Source organism: Anser anser (assembly GCF_964211835.1).
Source record: "Anser anser genome assembly, chromosome: 12".
Taxonomy (NCBI): domain Eukaryota; kingdom Metazoa; phylum Chordata; class Aves; order Anseriformes; family Anatidae; genus Anser; species Anser anser.
This window is the reverse complement of record NC_139733.1, coordinates 14,415,707-14,437,376: the sequence shown is the minus strand read 5'-3', so window position 1 is coordinate 14,437,376 and position 21,670 is coordinate 14,415,707. Positions and strand designations below refer to the sequence as shown.

At 74.6% G+C, this 21,670-nt stretch overlaps 6 protein-coding genes across 8 annotated transcripts; 1 reads left to right on the top strand and 5 right to left on the bottom strand.

Moving 5' to 3' along the window:
* Window positions 1-26: 26 nt before the first annotated feature.
* On the bottom strand, window positions 27-3,492 carry CRELD1 (cysteine rich with EGF like domains 1). Its single transcript, XM_083796210.1, is given in 11 exon segments — window positions 27-957; window positions 1,054-1,197; window positions 1,291-1,386; window positions 1,516-1,599; window positions 1,697-1,792; window positions 1,888-2,064; window positions 2,178-2,201; window positions 2,204-2,268; window positions 2,347-2,457; window positions 2,548-2,630; window positions 3,289-3,492. Coding segments are annotated over 11 exon segments (1,290 nt in total). The 5' UTR covers window positions 3,478-3,492; the 3' UTR covers window positions 27-736.
* Window positions 3,493-3,638: 146 nt separating this feature from the next.
* On the bottom strand, window positions 3,639-7,403 carry IL17RC (interleukin 17 receptor C). Its single transcript, XM_083796170.1, has 17 exons — window positions 7,155-7,403; window positions 7,062-7,083; window positions 6,664-6,986; window positions 6,450-6,561; window positions 6,335-6,379; window positions 6,038-6,177; window positions 5,853-5,912; window positions 5,627-5,681; window positions 5,329-5,513; window positions 5,202-5,252; window positions 5,087-5,132; window positions 4,870-4,982; window positions 4,731-4,799; window positions 4,597-4,654; window positions 4,424-4,519; window positions 4,303-4,341; window positions 3,639-4,221 (listed from the first exon to the last, which is right to left on the bottom strand). The coding sequence occupies exons 1-17, from the start codon at window positions 7,269-7,271 to the stop codon at window positions 3,659-3,661; spliced, it is 2,094 nt and encodes a 697-aa protein (XP_083652296.1). The 5' UTR covers window positions 7,272-7,403; the 3' UTR covers window positions 3,639-3,658.
* Window positions 7,404-7,776: 373 nt separating this feature from the next.
* IL17RE (interleukin 17 receptor E) lies at window positions 7,777-12,217 on the bottom strand. 2 transcript variants are annotated; one of them, XM_083796168.1, is made up of 16 exons: window positions 11,902-12,217; window positions 11,775-11,790; window positions 11,370-11,525; window positions 11,079-11,176; window positions 10,874-10,997; window positions 10,651-10,790; window positions 10,506-10,574; window positions 10,330-10,396; window positions 10,059-10,246; window positions 9,883-9,930; window positions 9,755-9,800; window positions 9,504-9,652; window positions 9,353-9,421; window positions 9,218-9,269; window positions 9,041-9,142; window positions 7,777-8,876 (listed from the first exon to the last, which is right to left on the bottom strand). In XM_083796168.1, exons 1-16 carry the CDS (start codon window positions 12,094-12,096, stop codon window positions 8,251-8,253), a joined length of 2,145 nt encoding a protein of 714 aa, XP_083652294.1. In that variant the 5' UTR covers window positions 12,097-12,217; the 3' UTR covers window positions 7,777-8,250. The 2 variants fall into 2 exon arrangements, with proteins under 2 accessions (XP_083652294.1, XP_083652295.1); XM_083796169.1 differs by lacking the exon at window positions 11,370-11,525.
* Window positions 12,218-12,227: 10 nt separating this feature from the next.
* JAGN1 (jagunal homolog 1) lies at window positions 12,228-13,535 on the bottom strand. Its single transcript, XM_083796227.1, has 3 exons — window positions 13,398-13,535; window positions 13,083-13,183; window positions 12,228-12,970 (listed from the first exon to the last, which is right to left on the bottom strand). The coding sequence occupies exons 2-3, from the start codon at window positions 13,169-13,171 to the stop codon at window positions 12,508-12,510; spliced, it is 552 nt and encodes a 183-aa protein (XP_083652353.1). The 5' UTR covers window positions 13,172-13,183; window positions 13,398-13,535; the 3' UTR covers window positions 12,228-12,507.
* On the top strand, window positions 12,512-15,637 carry RPUSD3 (RNA pseudouridine synthase D3). 2 transcript variants are annotated; one of them, XM_083796224.1, is made up of 9 exons: window positions 12,512-12,651; window positions 14,044-14,111; window positions 14,213-14,257; window positions 14,378-14,474; window positions 14,550-14,657; window positions 14,745-14,829; window positions 14,935-15,061; window positions 15,148-15,290; window positions 15,389-15,637. In XM_083796224.1, the coding sequence occupies exons 1-9, from the start codon at window positions 12,617-12,619 to the stop codon at window positions 15,620-15,622; spliced, it is 942 nt and encodes a 313-aa protein (XP_083652350.1). In that variant the 5' UTR covers window positions 12,512-12,616; the 3' UTR covers window positions 15,623-15,637. The 2 variants fall into 2 exon arrangements, with proteins under 2 accessions (XP_083652350.1, XP_083652349.1); XM_083796223.1 differs by lacking the exon at window positions 12,512-12,651 and adding an exon at window positions 13,545-13,640.
* A 209-nt stretch (window positions 15,638-15,846) lies between these two features.
* On the bottom strand, window positions 15,847-21,595 carry LOC310880198 (uncharacterized protein). Its single transcript, XM_083795665.1, has 13 exons — window positions 21,300-21,595; window positions 20,899-21,017; window positions 20,706-20,817; window positions 20,530-20,625; window positions 20,202-20,372; window positions 19,763-19,773; window positions 18,974-19,505; window positions 18,332-18,877; window positions 17,883-18,232; window positions 17,413-17,769; window positions 17,034-17,357; window positions 16,525-16,960; window positions 15,847-16,426 (listed from the first exon to the last, which is right to left on the bottom strand). The coding sequence occupies exons 1-13, from the start codon at window positions 21,543-21,545 to the stop codon at window positions 15,974-15,976; spliced, it is 3,753 nt and encodes a 1,250-aa protein (XP_083651791.1). The 5' UTR covers window positions 21,546-21,595; the 3' UTR covers window positions 15,847-15,973.
* Window positions 21,596-21,670: the final 75 nt, after the last annotated feature.

Below are 21,670 nucleotides of genomic sequence, written 5' to 3'. Positions count from 1 at the left end.
GCCCCCCCTTCACAAGCAGGCGGGCCGGGTGTGCGGAGCTTTATTCCTGAGATATGGACACACGGACAGATGGGCACACCCTGACGGACAAACCACGGACAAATGCAACGGCCACGTTCATGCATCCAGCAGGGCCCCCCGCCCCGGCACGGTGCCCCGGGAGCACTGCGGTGCTGGGGACCGGTGCTCCCCCTGCCCCGGGGGCCCCCAGCTGCCCTCACCCTGCCTGGGGACACGGGAGCTGGGGGGGACACGGGCTCAGCCCTGGGGACATGGGGAGGGGGGCTCGGGGGCTCCGCACGGACCCAGCACTGCGGCTCAGGTGGGGGGTCCCGGCCCCCCCTGCCTCCTGTCCCTCCCCACAGCACGTCCCCATCCCCAGCACAGCAGGGCCACGGGGTGGGGGCAGAGCGCCAGTGGCTGGGGGCTCCCCGACTGCCTGGGCGAGCCCCCAGTGCTGCGGGGGGGCCCCCACACCCTGTGCCGCAGCACCGGGCCCCCCTCCAGCACACGAGGGGTGGGGGGCAGCATGCTGTGCCCCCCCGGCAGGCCCCAAGCAGCACTACACCCACGGGACCGGACCCCAGTTCTGCAGGGGACGGGGTGGGGACGGACCCTACTCTATCGGTGGGGGTGCTGGGGGGGGGGGCACATGCAGGGCAGGCGCAGCCCCGAGGGCACCACCGCGTGCAGGATCCGGCCTCGGCAGCCCCGCTTACGGCCGACGGAGCCGGAGCTATCTGCCCTTCATGAAGCCGTCGAGGACGCGGTCGCTGCGGTCGGAGAGCCAGTAGCCGGCCATGGCGGCCACGGCGCCGATGAAGATGGCGGTGAACACCATGTCGCCCTTGGCGGCCAGCGTGGCGAGGGCGCAGATCATCACCCCGAAAAACATCTGCTGCAGCACCACCACCTCGTCCTCCGTCACGTCGTCGAAGAAGCCCTTCTCCGGGGCATCTGCGAAGGCGACGCCGGTGAGCGAGGGCACGGCGGGACGCCCCCCCCCCCCGTTTTGGTGCCCCCACCACCCCAAATCCCGGCTCCCAGCCGTACCGGGGGGTTTGTCCTCCACGCACTGCCCGTCCCGGCGCACGTGGCCCTGGGCGCAGACGCAGCGGTAGCCGCCCTCCGTGTTCTCGCACACCTCCTGCACCCCGCTGCAGACGGGCTCCTCGGCGCCGGCGCACTCGTCCACGTCTGCGGGGAGGCGGGCAGGGCTCGGGCAGCGGGGAGGGGGGGGGGGCGCGGGGCCTTTCCCCCCCCCCCCCCCAGCTCGCAGGGGTCACTCACCCAGGCACTTGGCTCCGTCCCGCCGGTAGCCCTTGTTGCACTTCTTGCAGCGCGACGGCCCCGCGCCCATGCAGCCGATGCAGGCGGTGGAGCAGTCTGTGGGGTGGGGGGGAGGAATTAAGGATGGGGGGGGGATGGGGTCACCGCCGCCCAGCTCCGGGCTGGACAAAGCCTAGAGGAGCTGGGGATGTGGGGGGGGGGGCGGGCACCCCACCACCGCCCCACCTCGGCACTCGTAGGAGCCCTCGGTGTTGACGCAGAACTGGTTGGCCCTGCAGTGCGCCATCTCCGTGCCGCACTCATCGATGTCTGCGGGACACAGAGAGGCGACGATCCCGCTGAGCCCCCACCTGACACCCCCACCCCCGAGAGAGCCCCCCCCCACCCCCATCCCCTTCACACCCACCGATGCAGCGGTGCTCGTGCAGCACCCAGCCCCTCTTGCAGCGCAGGCAGCTCGAGTCCTCCGGCCCCGTGCAGCGCCCGCAGGCCCGGTAGCACTCTGCCGGAGCGGGGGGCACAGCGGGGCGGTGGGCGCGGGGCCGGGGCGGGGGGGGGGACCGGGGCGGCCCAGCTCCCCGCCGGCGCGGCGCCTACCGGCACACAGCAGCTGGCTCTGGTTGCGCGAGGCCTCGTAGTAGCCGTCGCCGCACTCGGCGCAGTAGGGCCCGCCGTAGCCCGGGCTGCAGACGCAGAGGCCGGTGCCCCCCCGCGTCCCCTCGCCGTCGCAGCGCCCGTTGCCGCTGCAGGGCTGCTGCCGGCCGCCGGCGCAGGCTGCGGGGACGCAGGGGGACGGAGATAGCGTGGGGGGGGCCGCAATGAGGGAGCCCCCCCCTCTTCCAGCACCGCCTTTTCTCCCTAAATCCACCCCCCCCCCCGTGACTCACGCAGGCAGTCGGGGCCGTAGGTGCCGGGGGGCAGCACAGCGCCAGGCGGTCCATGCACAGCCACTGGAAGAAGTCGGGGTGCTGGTGGCGCCTGGCGGGGGGGGGACACACGGCGCTCAGGCCCCATGTCCCCCCCCCAAAGCCCCCCCAGCCGTGTCCCCCCGCTCACTCATGGAACCACCAGCGCTCCACGTGCTCCTCGCTGCGCTCCAGCAGCTGGTGGCAGGCGAAGTCCGAGGGGGGGCACACGCTCTCCAGCACCTCCAGCAGCCGGGTCTCGCTGCGGGGACGATTTTTGGGGTGGGGGGGTGTCCATATAACCCCTCTCTTGTGCCCCCCCCCCCCCGAGGAGGCCCTGCCCCACGCTCACCTGTGCTTGTACTTGGCCAGCTTTTCCTCCTCCCAGGCCGTGTTGCCCCCGCCGAAGCCCTCGCGCTCCGTCCGCTCCAGCCCCTGGGCACGCGGGGGGGGGGGCGGCCGACGCACCGGTGGGACCCCGCGGCTGCCCCCCCCCGTGGGGATCACCCCAACCCCTGCTCCCCGGGGAGCGTCCCGTGCGCAACCGCTGACACCGCTGTCACCTCCATGTGCCACCCCTCCGCCACCCCGGGGCTTGGCCCCCTCTGACCCCCCCCCCAGGCCGTGTCACCCCCCCACCCCCAAACCATGTCACCCCCAGCCCCCCCGCGCTGCGGGTGTCATCACCCCGTGCCACCCCGCTCCCCCAGCGTGGGCTGTCCCCCCCCCAGACCGTGTCACCCCCCCCCAAAAGTGTCACCCCCCAAAAAGTGTCACCCCCTCTAAAATTGTCACCCCCCAACCTGTCACCCCCCCCAAGCTGTCGCCCCCTGAAATGTGCCCCCCCCCAAGATGTCAGCCCCCCAAGGGTGTCACCCCCAAATGTGTCACCCCCCCCAAAACTGCCCCCAAGGTGCCAGCCCCCCAAATATGTCCCCCCCCAAGATGTCACCCCCCCCAAAAAAGTGTCACCCCCCCAAATGTCACCCCCCCAAGACGCCCCCCCAGCCGCCACCCCCACAGACGCCCCCCGCAGTGCCCCCCACCCCCACGCCCCCCCATGTCCCCCCCCCCCCCCCCCCCATCTCCGCACCCTGCTGAAGCTGTCGGCGAGGCCCCTGCAGGCCCCGCAGGGCTCGGCCCCGTCCCGGTCCCGGCGCTGCTCCGGCGGCGGCTCGGTGCCCGCGGCCCCCAGCAGGACCCCCCCGAGCACCGCGACCCCCAGCAGCGCCCCCCCCAGCCGGGCCCCCCCGCGGCCCGGCGCCACCCGCCGCGGCCCCATCCCTCCAGCCCCGCCCCTCGGCGTGGGCGGCGCCCGCTGACTCAGCTCCCCCCCGCTCCAACCAATAGCCTCCCGCGGCGCGCCGCTCGTCCCGCCCCCTCCCTCCTCCCTCCGCCAACCCGCTCCTCCCACCCCCGCCGCGCCTTAAAGGGGCCGCCGCCCTCTTTTCGCACCACGCGCTTTATTCCCCCAGCGCCCCCCGCAGCCGCCGGCGCAGCTCCGCCTCCAGGGGCCGCAGCCCCGGGCCTCGACGCCCCGCCAGGGCCCGCAGCAGGCGGCCGGCCTGGCTGGGCAGCGCGAAGGCCGGGGCCGCCCGCAGCACCGGGGGCACGGCCGCCACCGCGGCCTCCAGCCTCGCCACCACGTAGCGCCCGCCGCCGGCCGCCAGCACCGGGACGGCGCAGGACAGCGCGGCCGCGAAGGCGTCGCACGGGGACGCCGCGGGGACCGGGGCGCCCGCGGCCCCCGGGGACCCCGGCACGGCCGCGGCGTCCCAGCGTCGCGCCGCCGCCTCGGCCGCCGGGGAGAGCAGGATGAGGATGGTGTCGCCGGCGCGCAGCGCCCGCCGGTGCTGCGCGTGCAGCCACGGCAGCGTGCCCCACGCCGCAGCCCCGCCGCCGCCGCCCGGGGCGGCCACCACGGCCATGCCCAGCGGGCGCAGGGCTGCCGACAGCGCGCAGGCTGCACGCTCTGCCACCGGCTCGGCTGCGTGCAGCAGGAGCATGCGGCGTCCCCGGAGAGGGGCTGTGGGAGAACGTCAGTGATAACCCCACGGGGGTGCCCAAATCCCAAAGGGGGGAGGGGAGCGGGGGGGCTTTTGCTCACCTTCGGAGCCGTAGCCGGCCCTCAGGGACTTCAGCCAGCCTGCGGGGAGGGGAGGCGGTGAGGTGGGGTGCTGGGCGAGCACCCCGGGGGGGTGCACAGCCCCGCCGCGCTCGCCGCTCACCTTTCAGGTCCTCCTTCTTCAGCAGGAGCAGCAGCAGGATGCAGGCGGCGCACAGCAGCACCCCCATCCAGGCCAGCGCCCAGCGGGTGCGCAGGTCTGCGGGGCGGGGGGGTCAGCACCCACCGAGGAGTCCCGGCACGCTGCCCAGCACCCCTGCCCTCCCCCTTACTCACATTTGTGCATGGGACAAGCCCACAGCGCGACCCCGCTGCTGTTATCAGGGCGCCAGAGCTGCGGGGACGAGGACACGTCACTCGCTGCCCGGTCCGTGCCCCCCGGGCGCTGCGCGCCCGCTGCCCGTACCGACCTGCACGCACTGCCCCGACGCCACGTCCTCTTGCAGCTGCTGCTCCAGCAGCCCCGGGCGGCCGGATCCCTGCGAGGGGTAGGGGTTTGCCGGCTGCGTGGCGGCGGTGCCACCACGCTGGGGACCAGGGGGCGCTTACCGTGGCGGTGAAGCTGGCGAGGGGCGTGCAGCTGCCCCGCTCCAGGGCGCAGAGCGACGCGTTCCCACCAGGTTCCATCAGCAGGACGTCGTCCGCGTGGCCGGACAGCGCTCCTGGGGACAGGACACAGTGGCTGGGCGCAGGGGCTCAGCACCAGGGCCGGATCCAGTCCCTGGCACTACCTCTGCCCTCCCACCCTGTGTGCAGCAGTACTCACGGTCCCGCAGGCACTGCATCAGCCGGACCTGCCCGCTGCTCCTCACCTGCCGGAGAGAGCAGGTCAACGAGGCTGCCTGTGGGGCAGCTGTGGGGTGATTTGGGGCACGTCCTACCTGCACGCAGAGGTTGGGGTGCAGCTGCAGCGCTCGGAAGTCCTGGGGTCCCTGCGGGCAGAAGGGCAGCCCCATCAGTGCCACCCGCCACCCCTCCACGTGCCCCGGCCCCCCCGGGGATGCTCACCTGCCCCGTGACGGGCTGCTGCAGGTCCGGCAGGGCTTGGCACGGCGCGCCGGGTGCCGGGCTCCAGCAGGGCACCAGCTCGGCCGGGAGGTCGCAGGGCGCCGAGAGGGAGCAGGCAAGAGCCTGCCCCGTGTCGTGCAGCACCAGCCGGGTCTGCGCCCAGAGCCGCTTCCACGCCGCCGCGTCTACACAGGGAGAGGGGTCTGCGTGCGTGCCCCGGGGGTCTCAGTGCATCGCAGCCCCTCGGTCCCTGCATGTCCCAGTGCCCCCATGCTTGTGCCTCCCCAGGTGCAGGTACCGTGGGAGAAGGGGCACAGGGTGGCCCGCAGCGGGTCCTGGATCTCCAGCCAGACCTGGAGGGAAGAACAGAGGGCAGAAAAACAATTTAGGGTGCCCATGCTGGTCACCTCACGACCCAGCCAGCTCCATTGTGTCCCTGGAGCGGGCCACACGGTGCCCACAACCCTTGGTGGCAGCCCTGCCACCTCCCGCTGTGTCCCCACGGTGCCCAGCAGGGCGCCTACCTGCAGGCAGAGGCAGGGCAGCACCTCCTCCAGCGGCAGGCTGTAGTTCATGGGCCCGCTCTGCAGCCAGGACGAGATGGGGGTCACCCCACGGCAAACCTCCCCGCGGCGGGGTGATTGCTGCTTCCCGGGGATGGAAAAGCGGCATTTGGAGCGTGGGGAGTCAGGAAGGGGCTCGCACTCACCGCCATCACCGTGCGCCCCGACCCGCCGGCACCGTGGCTGTGGTTGTGGTAGAGCCTCAAGGTGTAGTTGAGCCCCACCGCCGCCGCATGCACCTCCACCAGCACCGCCTTTGGTCCCAGGGAGACCTGCAGCCTGGGCACTGCGCGCGGGAGGCTCAGGGCACCCCGTGCCAGGCACCCCGACACCTCCCCGCAGCAGCCGCGGGGATGGCACGGCACCGAGGGCACGGCCGGGTGGGGGGTGTTGGGGACCCCCCCCTCTGCCCCAGCTCCCGGCACGGAGACGCCGGCACCTACCTTGGCACTGCGGGACGGCGGCCTGGGCGGCGGGCCACGAGCAGTCTGCGGGGACAGGGGTGTCAGCAGGCATTGGGGGGGGTACAGGGACGCCGTGGGAGGGCGGGGGGCTCACCTGGCACCCGCTGCTTCTGGCTCAGTGAGCGGCGGCCACGAGCGTTGGTGTAAGCCGTCACGTGGAGCTCGGAGCCCAGCGGCGCCTCGAAGCACCGGAACCTCACCGAGCCCTGGGCAGGAAAACCACCGTGCTGCGGGGACGCCACGGCACCCGTGCCCACATCCCCACGCACCGCGGTGCCCGGGGCTGCCTGGCCCTGCACCCTACGTACCAGGCGGCGGCCGGGCAGCGCGGAGGCCAGCGGCGCCCAGACCTCCACGGCCACGCAGCGGGAGGAGGCGTACGTGTGGCCGGAGAGCAGCAGCAGCCCGGTGACGTTGTGCGGGGGCGAGGCGGCGGTGCTCAGCGACATGTCCCCGTCGCCGTCCCCATCCCGAGGGGCGCCGGGCTCCATGGCCAGGCGCAGGCGTGCCTGCAGGCAGGGCGAGCAGGCAGACGGCCCCGCGCAGCGCAGCGCCGGCTCCAGCCGCAGCCACACCAGGGCCAGCCCGGGGCCGGGCCCCGTCGGCTCCGTCCCGCACAGCACGTCGGCGTCTGCGGGAGACGAGGGCGGCCGTGGGCGCGGGTCCCCACGGCTCAGCTGGCGGGGCCGCGGCCGCTGGCACTTACCGAGGAGGCGGCAGGCGAGACCCTAGGGGGAGGCAGGCGTGAGGCCGGGGCCGGGACGCCCTGCGGCCCTGCGTGCCCGCGACGCCAACCCACCTGGGAGCAGGCCAGGGCGTCGCGGGGGGTCCCGTGCCCACCCGCCGCCACCGCCACCGCCGCCACCAGCAGCAGCCCCAGCCCCAGGGTGCGCGTGGCGGGGCCGGGGCGCTCCATGGCCCCGGCCCCACGCCTCCCGCTCCCGTCGGCCCCGCTCCCGCTCCACGGGCCCCGCCGCCGCCGCCGCCGGCTCCTGCTTCCTGCTCTGCTCCCGGACACCCGGGTCCTAGCGCGGCGCCGGCGACCGCCCCGGGGTGGGGCCTGCCCCCGCACCGATCCCACGGGCGGGTGCCGTGGCACCGTTCCTGCGTGGACGGCACACGGCGGTGCGGGGCCCCGGCTCGCCCCACGGGGCCTACCCCTGCCCCATGGTTTTGGCACAGGGCCCGTCGCTGCCCCACAGCCTGGTGCGGGGCCTATCCCTTCCCTGCTGTTCCAGCACAGGCCCAGGCTGGCCCCACAGGCCGCGGTGGGGCTGGGGCAGGGTGCTGGGCAGGGACGGGGATGGTGAGCTGGTGCTGCAGGAGCCTGCCCCGACCCCAGCCCCTCCAGCCAGCCCCGTGCGCTGTGACCGACTGCACCGGGTGGCTCTGACCCCCTGGCACACTAGAGCTACGCAGGACAAGGTGAATCAGTGCTTTTATTCCATCTGACACAGCCAAGCACCCGTTCACAAAGCTGCAGCCCAGAACGGGCACGAGGAGCCCCTCGGAGCTGCGCCAATCCCCCCGGCAGGGCAGGAGCCGCCCGCCCCGCTGCACGGCCGCCGCGGCGTCCCTCTGCTGGGCCCCGTCTCTCCTCCGTAGCAGCACCTGCTGGAAACCGAGCTTCCCCCTTCATGGGGCAGCGCCTCCGCTCCGGCCCCAGGAGCCGGCCAGGCGGGGAGCCCCGCAGCGAGGGCCAGCCCCGCTCGGAGCTCTTCCCCAGGCTGAGCCCTCCATTTGGGGCCCCCACGGTGCCCTCCTGCAACCACACGCTCAGCCCAGCCCCCTCCAGGTGCATCCTGCACCGCTGGGACCACCCATACAGCCCCCAGTGCACACCAGGAGGGTGCCCAGCGCCAGTGCTCTGCCCAGCTCAGCCCCTGCGTGGGCACTCAGGTGCCGGGGGGCTGCAGCGGGGAGCCCGGGCACCCACCGGAGCTGTCCCCCGCTGCCTCTTTGCTCGCCTCCACCTCCATCAGCCGGTGCAGGAGCCCCTTTGCCCGGCCGCGGAGGCGGTGGGGGGGGGCCGGGCGGCCGCCCCGCAGGGCACCCAGCAGCCGGGGCAGCTCCTGGGGCAGGCGGTAGGTGGGCAGGGGCCGCAGGGGCCGGGGGACGTCGCGGGGGCTGCACAGCCGGCTGAAGTAAACCAGCACCCAGTCGCGGCGGCGCCCCGCCGCCCCCAGCTCCCCGTGCAGGCAGGCCATGGCCGCCCCGAAAATGTCGTGGGCGTCCCGGGGCTCCCCGCCGCCCTCTCCCCCTCGCCAGAGGCGGAAGAGCCGGGAGCTGCCCCGGCTCCAGAGCAGCAGGACGGTGCCGCGCTCGCGGCCCACGCGGCCCCGCTGCGCGTAGAGCCAGGGCAGGGCGCCCGCGCGGCCCACGCCGCCCGCTTCCCACAGGTCCAGCCGCACCTCGCAGCCCAGCCCCGCGCGCAGCAGCTCGGCCAGGGCGCACACCAGCCCCAGGTGCTCCTCCGAGTCCGGGGAGTACAGCAGCAGCACGGGGCGGCCGCCTGCTGCACCTGCGGGACAGAGGGGACAGCGGTGACAGCCCCGTCCCGAGGATCCCCGCTGGCACCGCGGCACCCCGTGCCACCACCCACCACCCCAGGGCCCTCCCCAGCCCCAGGAGCTGTCGCCCCCAGGGGATCCCCAGCCCTCAGCACCACCGTGACCTTCCCCTCACCGGCGGGTGGCCTCCAGGCGCCGCGGCAGTTCAGGAGCAGCACGGTCACCACCAGCCCCAGCGCCAGCGCCAGCCCCAGCAGCCCGAAGTGCCTGCGTGAGACTGGGAGAGGGGCGGTGAGGGGGGAGCCCCGACACCACCCCCCGGCCCTCCCGCCGGCCCCGGGGCCCCGCTCACCATCAGGGCAGAGCAGCTGCTTCCTGGCGAAGCGCACGTCTGAGCGCCAGACCTGGGGGAAGGAGAGGGGTGAGGGGGGCCGGGGTTGGCCCCCACACGGTGCGGGCACCACGACAGGGCCGGGGGACGCCTTACCAGCACGCAGCTGCCCAGGACCTGCACCGGCAGCAGCAGCGCCAGCTCCCCCGGGGCAGAGCCCTCCGGCTGCAAAGCACGAGGCAGGGTCAGCACATCCCGGGACAGCCCCCCCGGTCCCCCCCCCGCCCCCCGGCCCCGCACCGCTCACCCGCGTGACGGTGTAGACGGGGGCCTCGGGCTCGCACTGCCCGCCCCGGCGCTGGCACAGCGCTGCGCTGAAGGACGCGGGGACGCTGGAGGTGAGGTGCAGGCGGAGCTGCAGCCCCCGGACGCTCAGGGACACGTTCCAGGCGGGCTCTGCAGCAACCAGAGAGGGGGCTCGTGGACACCGTGGTGCAAGGGGACGCCCAAGGGGAAGGGGATAGCGTGGGACGGGGCACCCTGACCCACGGGGCTCACCTGGCCGGTGGGGACACTCCACGTGGCTGCTGTTCCCGTAGGAAAACTGGGGGGACATGGGGTCAGCTGTGCCAGCTGCCACGGCCCCCCCTGTGCCTTCCTAGGCAGTGCCACCCCCGGGGGCTTACCCTGAAGCAGAGCAGGGGGTGCACGTCCACCTTGTCCAGCGTGTACACCTGCAGGGGCAGGGGGAGTGTCACCGCCTGTCCCCAACCTGCGCTGGGGTCCAGCGGGTGCCCATACCACGGCACAGGCCCGCGGCACCCGAGGCCGGGCCCCCTCACCAAGTGCCGGGCCCCCTCACCTGCTCCTCCTCGCTGGCCGTGGAGTTGGGGACGTCGTGGCAGGGCGCAGCCTCGGCTGCCACCTCCCTCCAGCACAGGGTGGCCCTGGGGCGCAGGGGGCAGCTGGCGCTCAGCACCATCGCCATCTGGTCCTTGCTGCTGGTGCTGTAGTCATGGAAGTGCACCGAGGACCACAGCTCGGGGCCGTCTGCGGGCACAGCATCAGCAGGGTGGCAGAAGGGGGGGGCTGGTGTCCCCTTTTACGGGGCTGGGGACCCCTCGGGCACTCACAGGCGTCCGGCTGCTCCTGGAAGGGGCAGCGCTTGCTGCGCAGGCTGTCGCGGTGCGGGTAGGAAGCCTGGGGAGCGGAGCACAGCAGTGAGGGCGTGCCACATCCCTGCCACCAGTGTCCCCTCGCTGCATGGGCACACGGAGGTCCCCCAGCTGCCCAGGGGACGGCGACGCACCTCGATGCACAGGCAGGGCACCAGGAACTCGTACAGCAGCGAGACGCGGTGGCCCCCCGGCACCAGGACCTGCGGGCGTGGAAGTGGCACGAGCTGGCCGGGAGCGCGGGGACCCCCGGGGAGCGTGGCCCCCCCCAGCCGTTACCTGCCGGTGGAAGGGCCGGGGCAGCTCCTCGCACTCCAGGGCCAGCTGGTGGCACAGCCGCACCATCAGGGCAGGGCCCTCGGGCACAGCCACCTCGATGGTGCGCGCCTCGGGGACCCAGGTGTGGGTGAAGACGGGCCCTGGGGGGGGGGCACAGATAGGGGGCGGGGGGTCAGCCGGTGCCGGCCCCACCCCGGGGCACCCCGCTCCCTCCCATCCTCACCGGGGGGCTCGGCGGTGACCAGGTGGCTGCGGCTGATGGCCAAGCCTTGGTCGGGGACGGTGCGCAGGGAGACGAGGACCTGCCGCCCACTCTCCACCGGGAAGCAGTCGAACTGCACCTGCCACTGCGGGGAGCGGGGAGGGTGAGCGCGCACCCCTCTGCCCGTCCCCGTCCCCGTCCCCCCCACGGCGCGCCCCGCACTCACCGGCGAGCTGCCCGGTGCCCGGTGCCGCCGCCACACCTGCAGCCAGCTGGCCCGGTTGGAGCCCAGCTCCAGGAAGTTGAGCTGCAGCCCGCGGATCCCTGCAGGGACACCGGGTGGGGGGGGATGGCACGGGTGGGATAACCCCACGGGTGGCATAACCCCACGGGTGGCACAGCCCCACGGGTGGGATAACCCCACGGGTGGGACAACCCCAAGGGTGGGACAGCCCCACGGGTGGCACAGCCCCCCCGGCCCCGGTGCCCCCCTCCCGGTGCCCCCCCGGCCCCGTACCTGCGGCACGGAGGGCCAGGCGCACCCTCAGGCAGGGCTGGCAGGGCAGCGAGGGCCGGCACAGCCTCGCCGTGCTCAGCGCCAGGGCCGGCGGCGTCAACGGGGACCGGGCCGGGGCTCCCCGGCGGCAGCGGGGCGGGCTGAGCGTGCTGTCGGCTACCGGGGGGGGGGGTTGGGAAACGGGGGCGGCCGTGCACCGGGCATCCCGCGCACCGGGGAGCCCCCGTGCACCGGGCAGGGGGAACCCCAAACCCCCGGCCCCGACCCCGTTCCCCTCGCCCCCCCCCCCCCCACCCCCGGGAACCGGCAGCCCCGCGCTCGCAGCCCGGCCCCGATCGCGGCGAGCCCGGGCCAGGCCCCGCGCACCGGGGAGGCGGCCGGGCCCCGCTCCGCGGCGACACTCACCGCTGGCCCGGCACTCCTGCAAGCGAACGGACGGCCGTCAGCGCGCCTCGCCCCCGGTGCCCCCCTCCCCTTCCCCGTTCCCTTCCCCACCCCCCCCACCCCCCCACCCCGGTGCCCCGGCGCTCACGAAGTTGGCGGAGACCCGCAGGCGGGGCACGGCGGCACCGGCGGGCGGCACCGGAGGCACCGGCAGCAGCGGCAGCAGCACGGCGGCGACGGCGAGCAGCGCGGCACCGGGCACCGGGCGCCCCATGGCCGAGCGCTGCTCCCGCCGGTGGCGGTGCCGGTGCCCGGTCCCCGCCCCGGGCCGGCCCCGCCGCATTCCTCCGGCGGCACGTGCAGCCCCGCCCGGTGCGCGCCGCCGCGACCTGCTTTCGGCCGCGCTTCCTGCGGCGGCCCCCGCGCGGCGCAGACACGCGTGGGAAAGCAGCGAGGGGCGGGCGGGGAAGGGGGTGGCGACAACTCGGGGAGGCTTTATTTCCGTACCGGGACACGCGGGGGGAAAGGGGCAGCCGCGCCCACGGGGGTCGCGCCAGTACCGGGGCCCCCGTGCCCTGGAGGTGAGCCCACGGTTGTGGCTCGGTCACATACGGTGGTCCCGGGGGGCGGCCGAGGGGCCCCCACCCGTGGGGTTCACCCTGCAGCACCCCGGGCTGGCGGGGGGCGGCCGCGGAGCCCCCGAAACGCTCCAGCCGCGGGGCAGGGAGCGGCGCAGGCGTCCGCTCGTCCCCGCTCACTTCTTCTTCTTCTCCTGCGTGCTGGTGAACCACGAGTCCAGCAGCTTCTTGCTGTAGTAGAGCTGCCAGCCGTGCACCTGGGCAGCCACCACCACCACCAGGTACATGACGGAGACGGCGGAGAAGCCGAAGATGAAGCGGTAAGCCTTGCCGTGCCGGTACAGCTGCTGCGCCATGGGGAACATCTCCATGGCCCCGTAGATGAGGGGAGCCACCGAGAAGAGCCCGGTGCTGATCATGGACAGCACCAGGTAGCTGATGTTGTTGCGGGGGAAGGAGAGGAGGCCGAGGAGGGAGGGCAGGATGCTGAGCAGGTACGGGTACTCCCACTGGTACGGCATGGCCACCCGGTCGTGGGGCAGCAGCTTGAGGTGCCCCACGCACATCTGCGCCAGCAGCAGCAGCCACAGCCCCACGTGCACGTAGATCAGCCGCTTGATCTCCGACTTGAGGGCCACGCTGCGGGGGGGGAGGCTGGCAGTGAGCGGGGGGGGACACGCACGGCCCCGGGGGGGGACACGCACGGCCCGGGGGGGGGGCACACGGCCCCCCGGTGGGGGGGGACACCCACCTCATCTGGTAGTGCGAGGCCACGCGCTCCCGGTGCTGGAAGTCGCTGCCGTCGGTGCCGGTGGCACGGGGACCCCCGCGGGAGGCCATGGCGAGGGCGGCCTAAGGGCTGACAGCGTGAGGGGACCCCCGGCACCCCCCCGGGACCCTCCAGGCCCCCCCCCAGACCCCCCGAGACCTCCCGAGACCCCCCCAGGACCACCCCTTGAACAGCCCCAGACACCCCCCAGGCCACCCCCGTGCCCCCCTCCCCGGTGCCCCCCCCGCTGCCTTCCCCGTGGCCCCCCCCCCCGCCCGCCCGCCCGCCGCACCCCACCTGCTACCGGGCGGCGACGCTCTGCCCGCCCTTCCGCCTCTCTATGGTCTCTCCCGCTGCTTCTGCCCGCAGGCCGGCGGCCGCTCTGTACGCCCGGAGGCCCCGTCTCTATGGCCTCTGTGCGAGGGGAGGGGCTCACCCCGCTCCCCGCCGCCGCGCAGGCGCAGTTGCGCCCATGGCGGGGGGCGGCGGAGTGGCCGCGCGCGCGCTGGCGCGCGCGGGGCAGGGGGCGCGCGCCGCGGGGTCAGCGGGGGCGCGCGTGGGGGGACGCGCGTGGGGGGGGGGGCGGGGCCGAGCGCGCGCGGGGCTGCGGGGGCGGGAGGCGCGCGTGGGGGGGCTGGGAGGGGGCACCGGGGGGGGGCTGGAGGGTGACACGTGTGGGGCTGGGGACACGCGTGGGGGGGTGGGGACACGCGTGGGGGGCGCAGGGGCTGTGCGGGGTCCCGGGTGTGGGTGCGGAGGGGGCGTGCAGTCAGGGTTAGGGGCACACGCGTGGGGCTGGGGGGGGCCCGCGTGGGTGCAGGGGGCTGCGGGGTCAGGTTTGGGACACGCGTGGGGGCGGCCGTGGGGCTGTGCTCGATCACCCGTGGGCCGCGGGGGGGGGGGGGGGGGTTCCTGCCGTGTCCCCATCCCGCTCCCCCCGCAGGCAGGGGCGAACGCCGAGCCCCGAAGAGGTGCTGGGGCTGCTGGAGGCATCCGTGCTGCACCGGGAAGGTAGGGGGGGGGTCACGAGTGGGTGTGGGGGGTCATGAGTGGGCAAGGGGGGGAGCCCATGTGTTGGGGGGCTCCCTCTGACCTCCCACCTCGTCCTGCAGGAGCCCTGCTGGCGCTGAACAAGCCGCCCGGCCTGCCTGTGCTGGGTGAGTGGGGGCTGGGGGGGCACGGGGGGGGGCACAGTGGGGAGGGGGGGGTCACAGGGGGACAGGGGGGGCACGGGGGGGGGGGGCACAGCCGCCGCTGACCCCCCCGCGCCCCCCCAGGGCACCCCGGGGAGCTGAGCCTGGCCGCGCTGCTGCCGGCGCTGCGCCGCCGCCTGGGCCTCCCCGCTGAGCTGCACGTGGTGAAGGCGCCCCCCAGGTATTTGGGGGGGACACACACCCCGGGGGGGGGGTGTTTTTTTTGTGGGGGGGGTCTCAGGGTCCCCTCCCGCAGGGACAGCTCCGGCCTCGTCCTCCTGTCCGGCTGCCGCCGCGCCACGGAGCAGCTGCAGCGCTTCTTCAGCGACGAGCGGCGCCGGGGCCGCTTCCCAGCCACGTACTGGTGGGTGCCCCCCCCCGTGTGTGTCCCCCCCCCACGCCGTGTGACCCCCCCCCACGAGGCAGCCCCCCCTCACCCCTGTCCCCGCAGCGCTGTCACCGTGGGGGTCCCGGCGGAGGCGGAGGGCGAGATCCGCGTGGGGCTGTGCCGGCGGCAGCATGGGGACGGGGCCGTGGTAAGGGGGTGATGGGGGGGGGGGGGGGGGGGGGCGGGTTTGGGGAAGCGGGGGGGGGGCACGGGGGGGGCGCACGGGGCCGGTGCTGAGGCCGTGCTGCCGCAGGTGGTGCCGGTGCCGTGCCCGGGGCGCCGCAGCGCGTCCCGCGGGGAGGTGAGGAGCACCCTGACGCGCTACCGGCTGCTGGGGGCGGCGGGGGGCTGCGCCCTGCTCCAGCTGCAGCCCCGCACGGGTGAGTGCCCCCCAGCCCCGCCCCGGGACCCCCCCCAGACCCCCCCAGCACCAAACCGTGTGTATGTGTCCCCCCCCCTTTCACAGCCTTCCCCGGGCAGCTGCAGGTGCACCTGGCCCTGCTGCTGTGCCCGGCGCTGGGCGACCACGAGCACGGAGCCCGCGTGGGCAGGGTGCTGGGGGAGCCCTTCCTGCTGCCCCCCCCGGACACCCCCGCGCCCCGCACGCAGGTAAATAGCCATGATTTACTTTTGGGGGGGGGGGTGGGGTCAGTTTTGTGCTGTCCCACGCCAGTGACCCCCCCGCCTCGCTCCAAAACCCCCCGCAGGTGCTGGACGCGGAGCTGCTGCGCCGCCTGCGGCTGCCCCCCCGCTGCCCCCCCCGCCTGCCCCTGCACCTCCACCTGCAGGCACTGGCCCTGCCCCGCGCCCCGCTGCGCGCCCCCCCGCCCCCCCACTTCCTGCGCACCCTGCGGCTGCTGGGGCTGCCCCCCCCGCCTAGCACAGCCCCTCGGGGGAGGGGGGGACACACGCGCAGCCCCCCCTTTCTCCCTCCCCAATAAATCCCTGCGTGCCCCCGAGCAGCCTGGCGTGATTTTTTCCTCCCCGTTATCCCCGGGGGGGGGCTCCCTGTATGCTTCCCGCTGCCCCCCCCCAGGATTGAGTCACCGCAGGGCCCCCCTTGCCCCCCCCCCCACCATGACCTGGTTCCCAGCCCTGCTACGGCGCCGGTTCCTGCCGCAGCCCTGCAGATCTGGGCCATGGGGGGGGGGCTGGCAGGCGGTGCCCCCCCCGGCCCATCCTCCCCCCCCCCACAAAGGCGCAGAGCCTGGCTCCTCTCACAGCCATGTTTTCCCACCTGGAGCCAGCTGGGGAAGATGGGGCAGACCCCGGGGGGGGGCCAGGTGGGTGCCTCACAGCTCCTCTTCGCCCCCCCCGGAGCCCCCCCGTGCCTTCTCCCCACCCTGGTGCTGAGCTGCCTGCAGCAGGGGCAGGGGGCTGAGGCGAGCCCGGCCCTGGCGGCTGGGGGGGGCTCTCGGGGGGGGCAGGATGGGGACGGTGGCACCGGGACGGTCACGGAGCAGGGGCAGAGCCGCCGAGGGCTGGCTGTGCCGGCGCCCGAGCTGCGACACCCCCCGGGCCCCCGCAGCCCCCGGGTGGGCACCGGCCCCATCCTGCGCCCCCCCTGCTGCGGGGGAGCAGGATGGGGGCTGCAGGGGGGGGCACGAGGGGCTCCACGGCTTCCCCGGGGGCTCACGGGTGCTCGCTGTGGTGCCGGGGGGCTTGGGAGCGCGGCGGGGTCTCCGGAGCGAGCAGCCCTCCACCGCCAGCTTCAGCCCCACGTAGCGAGGGGTGGGCACGGCCGCCTGGCCGGGGGCGGGGGGGGCACAGAGTCACAGGGCTCAGTCCTGGAGCCGTGCCCGACCCCCCCGGTGTGTCCCCAACCCCCCCCCCACCTCCTCACCTGCTTGTAGATGAGCTCGAAGGCCCCCGTGGAGCAGCCGGGGTCGTCCCTGCGGTCGATGACGACGCGCAGCGCGTCCCGCTGCACCCCGGCGCACAGCCGCCCCGTCACCGCCGTGCCGCCGGCCATGGTGGGGCTGGCGTTGATCTCCAGCAGCCAGGGGCGGAAATCCTCCCCGAAAACAAAATCGGCCCCGTAGAGCTCGAAGCTGCCCTTCCGGCCCCGCACCAGCCCCTGCGAGCAGCGCAGCGCCCGCACCACCGCCGCCTTCATGCCCGGCACCATCACCTCGCCCCAGGCGCCTGCCTGCCCGCGCTGCGCCAGGTACGCCCGCAGCTGCCGGCACGACCACGTGTTGTCGGGGGGCAGCCGGGGGTGCCGGGCCCCCCCGGGCCCGCAGCGTCGCTGCACGGCTTGGTTGCAGAGGTGGCCGGCGCTGGGGGAGAGAGCGGGCGGTGAGCATGGGGCCGAGCGCGGAGCGAGAGGAGGGCGCGGGGAGCGGCGCTCACGCGTCCAGGCGCCGCAGGGAGAAGGGCCGGGAGCAGAAGCGCAGGTAGCTGCGGCGGTAGAACCAGACGGTGAGCGGGTTCCAGTCGGTCACCAGGAACCACTGGCGGACGTCGAACTTGGTGCCGAAGATGAGCAGCGGGCGCTCCACGTATTTCTGCACCACCCAGCGGCCCTCCCGCGCCGCCCGGCCCGCCAGCCGCAGCACCTCGTCCAGGCGCGCCGCGCACGTGATGCCTGGGGGGGGGGCACGGCGGCCTGTAGGGGCCCCCCGTGGCATGTGGGGACCCCCCCCCAACTTCCCATCCACATCTCTCCCCACCCCGCTACCTCTCCCCCGGGACGCGGCTCCCGGTTTGAGGATCCAGACGTTGCGGTCACCCTCCATGCGCAGCTGGGGCAGGCGCCCCGCCAGGCGCTGCAGCAGGATCCGGCCCTGCTCCCGCTGCGCCCCGCTCAGCCGCGGCACGGCCCCCTCGCTGCGGGGGGCACGGGGTTGGGGGACAGCTCAGCACCGATCCCGCCGTGTGCGAGCCGTGTCCCCGAGGTGTCCCCGAGGCGTCCCCGAGCCCGGCACTCACTGCACCGCGCGGTAGTAGCCCCGCAGGAAGCCGTCCCAGGCGGCGTCCGTGGCGCCGGGGGGCCGGGGGTCGCCGTCGATGTCCTGGTGGGTGAGGCTGCCCAGGTGCTGCCCGCACACCCGCAGCGCCTCCTCCACCAGCTGGGCACCCGGGCCCTCTGCGGGAGCGGGGTGAGGGATGGGGGTGCCGCGCCCCTCCAAGGGACCCTCGGTGCGTGGGGATGGGGGTGTCGGGTCAGGAACGGGAGCCCCCCCCTCCCCCCAGCGTTACCTGGGGCCTCGGCGGAGTTTGGGGACGGATCCGGCCCCGCATGCGCGTCCTGAGCCCTTTCCAGGGCCACTTTGAGCAGGCTGCGCGCGGCGGTGAGGCGGAAATCCTCTGCGGGAGGGGAGGCACGGCCCAGCCGGGTGCTGAGCGGGGGGCACGGGGGGAAGGGGGGGGGGACGCGGGGGCAGCAGCGGGGTGTTGAGCCAGCCCCGGGGTGCTGAGCCAGCCCCGGGCTCACCGATGAAGGCCTGGCGCTCATCCGCAGCGCCCAGCCGGTAGCAGCGGGGGAAGAAGGCGTCGGGGTCGGCTTGGTCGAACCAGGGCAGGTTCCGCAGGGTGAGGCACAGCCCCTCCTGCGGAGAGAAGGGTGGCAGCCCCCCAAACCCCCGGGCACACCCCGTGACCCCCTTTCACCCCCCAGCCCCCCCGAGGCGGGATCCCCGCGGCCCCACCTTGGTGGTGAAGGAGCCCACGCGGGCGTAGTGGTTCGCCACCTGGTCGGGCTGCAGGAGGCGGCCCCGCACGGCGCTGCCGCGGGTGGTCCAGATGAAGTAGGGCACCTGGTCCCGCACCAGGCGGGACTGGGGGGGGCACAGAGGGGCCGGGTGAGGCGGGAGCCCCCTGCCCCACGTCCTCGCTGCCCCATCTCCGCGAGGGCGTTGGGATAAAGGTCCCGCGCCGAGCAGATGTGGGAGCCGCGGCCCAGCCCTGTGGCTAACCATGAGGTCGTGGATGCCTTCGGGGTCCTCCTCATCCTCCTCCTCCTCTTCCTCCTCCTCCTCGTCAGGCAGCCACGAGGAGCACGAGGACTCGGGGGTCCCCTGCACCCCGCGGTGGGTCATGGCGCCCTGCACGGCCTCGCCGCTGCCACCTCCCTCCTGCTGCCGGGGGCCGCCCGCCCCGCCTGCGCCCTGCTCCTTCCTCTCCACCCAGCCCCGCGCCCGCAGCAGGCGGCGGATCACGGGGCAGGGGCCCTGCAGCGCGAAGATCTTCTTGTCCTGGGACGGGGGGGCGGGGAACACGAGGGCTGAGCGTGCTGCTCGCCCCTCGGGTGGGTGATATTTGGGGGGGGGGCGGCAGGAGCACGCCCTCACCTTGATGGCCCTCTCCACGCGGAGCCTGACCTCCTTCAACCGCTCGGGGCTGAGCTGGGGGCGGCCGCAGCCGCGCTGCCCCACGGGTGCCCCGTGCCCTGCGGGGACGGCTGAGCCCCAAAAGGGTGGGGGACACCCCCACGTCCCCCCCCCCCCCTTCCCTGCTGGGCAGGGAGCGGGCACCCACCTGCCTGCCCGCACCGCGCCGAGCCGGGCGTCCCCGCCGTGGCTTTCCCCGACCTCTCGGTCCTCATGGTGGCGGCCCGGCCGCGCGTGGCCCCCGGGATGCCCCGCCGTCACGCACCCCGCCTGGGGGGCACCCAGGACGCACCAGTCCCTCGGCACCCCCCTCACCGTCACCGCTCCCGTGTGGGCGAGGCGTGGGGCACCCCACGGTGGCCTGGGGGGGGGGCAAGGGAAGCTGCTGGCAGCTCTGCTCCCCCCCCCCCGAGAACTGGGAACCCCCCCCAGTGCCCAAACCCTGCTGGGTGAGCGGGGGGGCTCCAGAGCAGGACGCAGCCCCCCCCATCCCCTCCAGCCCCCCAAAACCCTCCCCAAGTGCCCCCCCACCCCAAAAGCCCTTGGTGCCCCCATCCTCCCCCCAGCACCCACCCCGGTCCTGCCCGCACCGCCGGGGTCGCCCCCGTTGTTTACCATTGCCATGGTGCCGCCCCTCGGCCCCTCCCCCTTCCGTGGCCCCTCCCCCTTCTCCCTGAGGCCCCGCCCCGTGCCCCCCCTCCTTTAATTCCCCCCCCCACCCCCAAAAATGACCGCAGGAGCCGCGGGTACAGCAAGTGACCCTTTAAAAAACACAACGCGACAGTACGGGGGGAGCGGGGCCGCCCGGCCCCACGCACGCACAAGCCCGGGTCGCCCCCCACCGCGGCACCGCCCCGGCCAGCGAGGAGCAGGGGGGGGGCGCAGCCAGTGCCCCCCCCCCCGGGTCGGGGCCGCGGGGCTCGGCTCTCCTCCGCCGGAACGGGCGGCCCCGGCCGCGGGGCTCTGCACAGGCGCCGGGAAGCCACGGAGTCGGCGGCACGGCCTAGAACTGCAAGGGGAGAGGAGGCGCGCATCCGTCAGCTGCCCCCCCGCTCCTCAAAAAGGGGATAAATCGCCCCAAAATGCTGCCACGCCACCCCCCCCCCCCCCCAGCCCAGATCCCGGCAGCGAGGGCTGCGCCGCCCCCCCCCCCCCGTGCCAGGACGAGGGCCCCGTGTGAGAGCCTCACGTTTTTGAGGAACTCCTCCGCCACGATGCGGGCCCTGGCGTTGACGGAGAGCTTCATCTCGCTGATCTCCTTGTCGATCTCCTCCATGAAATGGATCACGAAGTCCACCAGCTTGTGCTTGTACATCTGCTCCGTGTGGAAGTTGGTGATCAGGAAGCTGATGTCGTAGCCCTGCGGACGGAAGGAGCGGGGTGAGCAACCGGCAGGCACCCCCACGGCAGGCACCCCCACGGCGGGCACCCCCACGTCCCGGCCCCGTGCTGGAAGCCCCTGGGGCGCGGGGGGGTGGGGGAGCTGGAAGCCCCCCTCCTCTGCCCCACCACATCACCTCCACGGGCTTCCTGCGCAGAATGAAGAAGTTCTCGGCCCTCATCATCATGAAGCGCATGAACTTGTGGCACAAAATCTTCTCGATTTCATCAGCCTGCGGAGAACAGAGGGCAGTGAAGCGAGGAGGCTGTCCAGCGCCGAGCCGAGCCGCCGGCCCGCCGCCCCCCCGCGCACCTGCTTGACGGCGATGCTGACGCGCACGGAGTTGATGGAGCCCTCGATGAGCACCTTCTCCTTCTCATTCCTGCTGATGATGACGGGCTGCAGCAGGAGCTCCTTGCTGCTCCTGCGGGAGGAAAAGGTGCTCAGCACGGGGGGCAGCGACGTGCCCGGTGCAGGGGGGGGGGGGGGGGGGGCGCTGCCGTACCTGACCTCCACCTCGGGCTTGTTGTGGCGCTCCACCACCTGCGAGGAGAAGTTCTCCAGGCACAGCGCGGCCTGCAGCGTGGCACGCACCGCGTTCAGGTACGGGCGCAGCGTGGCGGTCTGCGGGGAACGGCGACGGCGGGCACCGGAACCGGAACCGGCATCAGCACCATCAGTATCAGCACCATCAGCATCGCCGCCGCCACCACCCCCGGTCCCGGCCCCGGTCCCGGCCCCGGTCCCGGCCCCCAATCCCGAACCCCGGTCCCGGTCACCGGCCCCGCCACCGCCTCCCCGGTCCCGCTCCCGCTCCCGGTCCCCGCTCCCGGGTCCCAGCCCCGCCGTCCATCCCCGGTCCCAGCCCCGGTCCCGCCGCCCGGCCCCGCCCCGGCCCCGCCGCACCATGGTGGCAGCTCCGCTCCGCTCCGCTCGGTTCCGCTCCGCTCCCGGGAGGCGGAAGTGGCCGCTCTCCTCTTCCGGGATGCGCGGGAGCTCCCACTGAGGAGGAAGGGGGGAGGCGAGAGGATCCCGCTCCCCGCCCAGAGCGCAGTCACCGGCCAAAGGGCTCTGCCTTATAGCCCAGGGCATATAAAAGCTTTCAGATGGATCCCGGCGGGGATATCGGGGAACGCGGCGGCAGCAGCCCATGAAGGCCGCTCGTCCCCCTCCCGCGCCCCCTCTCCCCGCGGCGCTTGGTACGCTCCTGTCAGCGCTTCCATATTAGGGCAGGCAGACAGCGCGCGGGGCTGGCCAATGGGCGGCGGGCGCTGGGC